A 7,636-nucleotide genomic window follows, 5' to 3' on the forward strand; every position below is an offset into this window, starting at 1 on the left:
CTCATGCTTAACAAGTCAAGATCAACAAGCTTGAATTTTCCCCTCAGATTTATTATTTAATATGCACTTTGCACATGGGTGAAATCAATCAGGTGTTCAAACAGGGCTTTCTTAGATGAACAGGTCTTTACACCTTCACTTTCAAATTCCAAAGTAGCACTGTGCAGGAGGGGAGAGCAAAAAGCAGCAATTTTAACACCACGACAATGTTTGAGAAGCAGGACCCAGGAAGTCCCTTCTCTGGTTTTACAAAGGGTGTGAAACGCTGTAGCTCAGAGCAGGGACAAAAAAAAACAGAGCGAGAGGCAGGCTGGGAGCACACCACGGTCCGGAGAGAGGATGGTGAAGAGGAACTGCAGGCTGCAGCTCTCACCGACTCACGCAGCCAGCCTGAGGAAAACTCCCAGCCCTGCAAGAGACCTGCCTTGGAGCCTCAGCATTAACCCAGCGAGCTGCCCCGCCACACCAGGACCTGAGCTCCCACTGCAGCCTGGCAGCACATGAGGGGAACACGCAGCCCGGGGTGCTCCTGCCAGAGCAGGGACACTCTGGGACACCGCTATGGGCTTAGGCAAGACAAACACAAGAGGAATGGCTTTGGAAAGTAGGCTTCTTATGCATTTTGTCAATTGCAATTCTCAGAATATCCATCAGTGACTCAAAGGAGGTGCTTCACACAGTAAATGAGAGCTCTTTATTTTAATTAACTTTCTCGGTTTCTCTCTAGGACAGGAGAGCGGCCCAGCTTTTCACCTCTTCCAAATGGTCAAGGAAAAACCTCCTGAGCTGGCCAACGCGATTTAAAGAGCAGCTGATCTTACTTTTTACTGAAGTCACAAAATGATGTAACTACTCTGCATATAATTTTGTTTCTATAATTTAGTATATAATGCACTGTTCAACTCTGCCATATCTTTTGAAAAATTGATAGACAGCTGTCAGTTACTCAACAGTTTAGGACAATATCAGACACTCCTATAACTTCATTTTAAACTAGAAAAAGAACATAAATTCATATAAAATACAACAGATTAAACAAACTTTTTTCCCAAGGAAAAATCAGATATCAACTCAATCCGCCATGGGGTGAAACACGAATATAAAATAAGTTACAGTTAGTAATGCCTGCATTGCTGAGCTATGAACTGGTCGAATGGAATCTTAAAAAAACTATACAGTATTATTGCACTCCGTGACTGTGCAGTATCTGGGAACATGCCAGCACTGAAAGAGTCTTTCATTAAGTTTTTTTTCAGGAGGCACAACATGGCTGCGAGAGAAGCATCCAGTCTGTACTAACAGCGTGCTGTCTTCAGTACAGGCCTTCATGGGTCTGCGCCACGCTGCCCTCGGAAACCATCACTTAATGCCTGCAAACGGAGACACAAGTGTTACAGTCGGCAACCGGCTCCCACGTTCACGAGCAAACCACCTCCAACAACTGGAGCAGAGTGCTGGGGCGTTGCTGCGAAGCAGGGAGAACAGCGGGCTACGCACACTGAGGGTTACAAAACCGGAATGACAAGGACTGTCTGTGGGAGGTCAGGACTCGCAGCAAGAGAGTACTGTTACGATTTTATGCTGGGCGTTTGCCTGCAAGGATACCATCAGAATGACCAACTTAAATAAGGAGACATGAAAACACTGAGTCATGCTACAGGCAGGAGAGTCCGACAGTGACATTTCTCACGTGGATGGAAATACAGCTGAATGGGGCTTGTTGCTGTTGTTTTTCTAAACTTATCCTATTAAATAAAATTCTACATAAGAACAGTCTTAGCATGCTTTGTAAGCTTCAAAGTGACGTCAGTCTACTTAGCAACAAAGAATACTGCCCGCAACCCTCCAAGTCCATACACACGTGATGCTGGGCTTCCACAAGCCCGCCTGAAAAGTACAGGAAACACCAAACCTTTTAACGCTAAATAATACTTCAAAGTATGAAACCATTTATTTCACCATTAAGATGACTTTTGCCAAATTACTAGGACAAACCAGACTTAACTGAACAAACAGGATGTGCCTGCAGGAATCAAAAGTGAACTGTTTCCCATATTCCCTCATGAGGACCCTGAGGCAGCAATCTCTCCGAATCGCGCTCCCTACTCCAGGAACCTGTTGGCAAGGTAACGCCCAGAAAACAGTCTCTCAAACCAAGGCGTTCCTGTGCAAAAAACTGCACCGCAGCACAGCGCTACTTCACTGAAGCGCTCTCCCGAGTCTCAACTGTCAATGTTTGCACCACAGCAGTCTTTGCACCAAGACAGCACATCAATGCTCCTCCAACAAATCACAAGCCACGTGTTTTGAAAGCTACAGGTGACACAGGTACATGGAACTGGCTTGTCATAAAACATATAAGCACAGATGCAAACCCTCTGCTCCTAACAGTCAAGGAGTGTTTGCAAAAGGTTAAAACAGTGCAGCACACAGACAGGAGCAAGAAAACGTTCTACTTTCTAGGGCCAGGCGATTCAATTAGGTTACAAGTTACAGAGAAACCCCCTTCCACAGACTATTTTAAGGCACACAGTGCAGTGTGTTTTCTCGTCTCTCCACAATACCGTTCACTAACCTAAGGCCTTCTGCACACAGTAACACACCTCCCTCTGCCCAAAGGAACGCCAGCTTCCGCTTCTGGAACAGGCAGAACAAACCCCAAACCAATACCTCCCACCAGAACCGTACCTGTAACATCATACGTGTTGATTTACCTACAGTCACTAGAGCTGGTTCTCCAGTAAAACACATTTAAATGAACAAATACTTGATGGCAATGTTCAATCTGCACCACGCAGCCCGCCACAGCTGAGCCAGCAGACAGCTGGTGACTGGAAGAAGACTTACAAGAAGTTTCAGTGCTGATAGATGGGGCTATGATCGATGATGAGGCATTGACTCCATGTGCACATTGAGCTTCATCTCGTTGTCAAGAATTTGTACAAGCTGCTGCATGGAAGGAAGGTGGCCAGACTCCAGCTTAGACCACACGGGAACATCTACCACAAAACACAGAGGGGAGAAAAGCAGGTTACACTGACAGAAAACACACAGGGCTAGTTTAAACAAAAAAATTAAAATATCTAGGAAGTGATTCATGTTGGTACAATTTTATATTGAGGAAAATATCTGAATCAGCAATGCTTCAAACCTCTGGCTGTACTAAAGCCCAGTCCAACCAGGAGAACAGAGTCTAATGCTTCCATTTAGCAGCATATTATATGGATTTAGAGGTTCAAAATATCCACTGACAGAATGTCTAACAGTAGATTAGTGAGTGGCAGAATAGCACACTGAGGTTTTAAACCATCAATAAATCTTGTTAATCATCAATAAGTCTCGTTAGTCTTCCTCTCACTCTGCCCAGCATCTAAGGCTGACCCTCAAAAGTTCTGGTTCCCAAGGTCTGGCTGGGAAGGTTCCACTCAAAGCAGCTGCACCCATTGTTCCCTGCCTCCCCCAAAGTATAAAAGGCACCACAGTCCAGAAACACTTCGGGAAAACACAACATTCATTTCTGACGTGGGCAGATAAGCACTCCCGCAAATACCCCTCCCTGCTACAGCACCTCAGGAACCCACCCTGAGCACCCCCCACACAAAACCAAGGCCAGACTGCAACCACATTGTTCCAAAACACAAACCAGAAACTCACCTAAATCCCTCTGTGACTGCCCACCCCAGGGAAGGCTCTGCTGCCAATCCCAGTCTGAGATTCAGGACTAGCAGCGCATCGGGTTCAACTACTCTGATGCCACACAGTCAGACTTTAAAAGGTTCCGCTGCACGTGACTTGACTCAGAAACTATGATACTGAAACGCATCCTGCGCAATCAGAGATTGAGACTGGAAAGCACAGGGCTGGATTAACTACTTGTACCTGGAGCCCGAAAAATTCTGTACTCCATCAAGTTTACGTAATCTTTGGAACTATAAAATTATTTGAACACAGGTCCACACTCGTAACCTGAAAAATCAGTATTGCTGCCCCGGGTACCAAAATCTGGAACAGCAATGGATGCAGCAGGATGCCAAAGCTGAAGCACTTCACAAAACAGCACAGGGAAAGCATTGCACTAACCGGAGAGTACGCTTCCCTGCTTGATCTTCTCTTACTTAACGCCCATCATATGCATTACTCCAGGTGACCAAGCGTTCCGTTAAGTAAGTTTTTACACAGGTATTTTAAAATATATCTGTCATCTGTATACACTGCTTTCTAGGACATGATTTGCATTATCTACTGCGATACAGAACATGTGAAGATCCAAAATAGACAGCAGTTACCACAAACCATCACATTTTGAAACACGCAACGTTTCGTAACATCATCTCGCCCTCTCCCAACACAACAACTCTCACAATCTGTGTGTACACACGCAACACGGTGCGATTCCCTTACACAGAAATTCTCGCTCACCATTCAAAGTTATTTCGAATGCACCTGTCGACATACACTGGTTCTCAATCATGTTGCTCAGGAAGAAGACCATCATACAAGCGTAAACCTGGAACAGAACAAAGAGAATCCCAGATACTTCAGCCATGGGAGCCACAGCTTATTTCATTCACCTTTAAGTAGCGCTGGAAGTTTACAGGTGTCTCTAAATTCCCCTCTGCAATTTATCACGTAATCTTCCAATCGCACAGACACCTTCCTCTCATCCTGCTTTTAAAATGACTGTGCATTCTGCCTTCCCAAGGCAGGAATCAAAACAGTTCTGAAACCCCCCAACTCGCAATCCTGATCGCAATTCCACCTCATTACATCTCCTCGCTCCTCTCCTCCAGATCTATGCTCATCTTAACAGCTGCCGTGCAGAAGTACGTGGCTGCGATGGCCCATGCAGGACGACGAGGGAACCGTGCAATGGTTCCTCCACGCTGCCCCTCCTCGTCAGAGTGACGCTTCGGATCAAGAAGCCACAGGCCCCGACACAGACAGCAGAGCAAGAACTGCGTTAGTGCCCAAGAACTGTCAACCCTCTAGCATATCTTCAAGCTAATCATCCAGAATTTTCCGTGTGCGTTGGTGCCACAGGATGAAATGATGCAATCTGAGCAATGCAGCACCTCCCTCCATCGCCAGCACCTCTGTCATCCCCTTCTCATGCACACGGGTTCCTGCCACACTGAAGAATTTGGGAGACAGTTGTTCACAACATCGTGGGTCAGACACACCGCAGCCAGCCCAGCTCGGTGTCTTTGGCCCATTTAACTCATCAGGGTCTGTCACAGCTTCTGCACATTCAAAGTGGCTGGGACAGAGACCCACTGCAGGGTAACTCAGTGCGAGGATCTGTGTACCAGGCAAATACATAAAGGTTAATAAACTTACAAATTGCTTTGGTTTAATAGAATAAATCTGGAACAAGGTTACTATAAATCAGCGTACACCACCACTAATCTGTTAGCATCGTCAGTACTGACTCGGGGATGTTCACTCCACAAGGCACAGTCTGTCCTGCCCAAGTATGTTCTGCAAAAACACGCACTAAATTTCAACTTCATTTTTCTAACCTCCGTCAAACTGCATGCCTAAGCTATTGAAAGTCTCATGAAAGCAGGAACTGCAAAATACTTATGGACAATAGAAAAGAGAAGCTGTAATCTCAACACCAACAATACCAGCTTGAAATTCTACTTCTAAGCCCTGAAAAATAAAAAACTCTTCTATAATCTTTGTCAGTAACGTTAACCTCAGCTGTGCCTCTGCAGCATCATCAGCTTGGGAAGAGATGCTGAGAATCGGATCTGGGTCTGGCAAAAACATGAAGCACTACTGTTAAGAATAACTACACTACTGTTAAGATTCTCAGGGATATTTAGTTATGGATGCTGAAAGGTTCTGTTAAGGCTGCAGTGTAAGAAAGTTAAGTCAGTAACAATTGCAAAGTACCCCACAGCACTCTAATGAAGTCATGCTAAAACTGCTTTTCCAAAATAAAAGAAGAAAGTATGCTGTTTACCTTATTTTCTTGGCCCCACTGCCAGATGCTTGGAGCTTGCATGCCAAAGAAAGCAAAGGGATCCTTGCCAACGATTATTAAGCCTATTAACACTAGCTTGAAGACAGACAGGAAGGATGCGATGTGCCTATTGAAAGACAACACACAAAAGTGACTCAGCACCACTATATAGCTCTAATTCATCTCATCAGGAGAATTTTGATAGCATACAACTCAGTGTTTCAGAGGAAATACAAAACTTTTCCAGTAAATTTACCTCGCTGTAAAGAGAGCACACCCCCCAAAAGCAGCCCACGTTAACAAAACCCCACAGCCTCAGGACACAGCTCTTGCGCACCACGCACACAGACTGTTTTCCCAAGCAGACCTCAGACAGACATTTGCTTTCAACTTACACGTGTCTCAACTGGATGATACGTTCAGCTTCTTAAAAGTGTTCCATATTATAGAGACAACACATGTAACTGACGTGCGCAGCCTCCTTGCAACACATTTTCCCAGCAGATGCAGAAAAGCCCACAGCTCTTTGTAAGAATTAAACCCATAGCCAGGGGCACATTCACACTGAGGTATTCTTACCTTTGTAATTACTACAGTAATTAGGTCAAGAAGTGGTTCAGAAGCCGCCACAGTAACGGTGGCATCACTCTCTGGCCTGTACACAGTGGTTTAAGTAATAGGAATAACTCTATTTTTGTTTTGTCTTTTGCCAAATTTCTCTGGGGAGAACCCCAGCCTGCAGTTACGACACCACGGTAGCCTCTCTGACGAGGTTAGCTCTCCCCTGATTTAGATGTTAAAAACAAACTCCTCCCTCCTCTGCAATCTTAACCGATTACAGGAATTTGTGCATAAGCTGAGCAACAAATGTTAATTTATGTCCAGATACACCATGAAGGAAAGCTGGAAAAATTCACTGTGAAAAGAAGTGAATGATATAATTTACTTTATATTGGAACACGCCAGGCCTCATCATACAGACCTGCAGGTGGTAATACTGGTATGGAGAACTAGAGTGGCTATCTGCAAGGTAGAAGACAACTGAGCCTGTATGTCACCATAACAGAAAAAAAACCCCCAAGTTCCCATTTACAGTAATATTTAAGTGTAAATACACACGCTTACCACCCACCATGCTGAGCCTACATATTGGAAAAAAAGAGTTAGCACTGCTGGTCATCGGCTTACCTATATATAGGTTGAGGAAGGTAGTTCTCCCCTTCAATTCGGATGTCTGGGTACCGCTGGCTAATGACCCGCATGTACTCCTCAAACACCCGCCGGTAGCCTCAGGAGACACTAAACACAGACAAGGGTTGTCACCAAAACCGGAGTGCTGTACGTAAATCACTGCCGAACTGGCAACACCAGAACTTGCACTGCTCGCAATCCCTTCAGTTTAAAATAAAACCGGAACTCTTCATGCCAAAGAAGAAGAAAACTGATGTGCAGCTGACTGACACACCAGAACTGCTGACAGCTGGCGAGGCGCTCGGCTTTACACAAGTTTGTTGTCATGTACAACCGCAGACACAATGCTTCAACAAAGCCCACTAGGCAAGGAATCGCTTGTTCCCCCAGTAAAAATTAGAGTCAGACAAGGATCACCTTGCTCTGGGTTAAAGAAAAAAAAAAAGGTTCATGCAATGCCATTTTAATTCCTTACTA

At 45.0% G+C, this 7,636-nt stretch overlaps 1 protein-coding gene across 1 annotated transcript; it reads right to left on the bottom strand.

The window, feature by feature from the left end:
- Nucleotides 1–680: 680 nt before the first annotated feature.
- Nucleotides 681–7,272, bottom strand: LOC104459876 (selenoprotein T). Its single transcript, XM_010074474.1, has 5 exons — nt 7,157–7,272; nt 5,969–6,095; nt 4,420–4,507; nt 2,848–2,999; nt 681–1,370 (listed from the first exon to the last, which is right to left on the bottom strand). The coding sequence occupies exons 1-4, from the start codon at nt 7,228–7,230 to the stop codon at nt 2,875–2,877; spliced, it is 414 nt and encodes a 137-aa protein (XP_010072776.1). The 5' UTR covers nt 7,231–7,272; the 3' UTR covers nt 681–1,370; nt 2,848–2,874.
- Nucleotides 7,273–7,636: the final 364 nt, after the last annotated feature.

This window comes from Pterocles gutturalis, unplaced genomic scaffold (genome assembly GCF_000699245.1).
Source record: "Pterocles gutturalis isolate BGI_N339 unplaced genomic scaffold, ASM69924v1 scaffold22392, whole genome shotgun sequence".
NCBI classification, from domain to species: Eukaryota; Metazoa; Chordata; class Aves; order Pterocliformes; family Pteroclidae; genus Pterocles; species Pterocles gutturalis.

Bases quoted from the DNA above. Each gene is read 5' to 3' on its own strand.
- LOC104459876 (XM_010074474.1), bottom strand. From the start codon at position 7,230: ATGCGGGTCATTAGCCAGCGGTACCCAGACATCCGAATTGAAGGGGAG. The intron at 6,096-7,156 runs GTAAGCCGATGA...GTCTTTCAATAG, and splicing joins CTTCCTCAACCTATATATAG to GCACATCGCATCCTTCCTGT. The intron at 3,000-4,419 runs GTGAGCGAGAAT...GTTTTGTGGTAG, and splicing joins ATTCGAAATAACTTTGAATG to ATGTTCCCGTGTGGTCTAAG.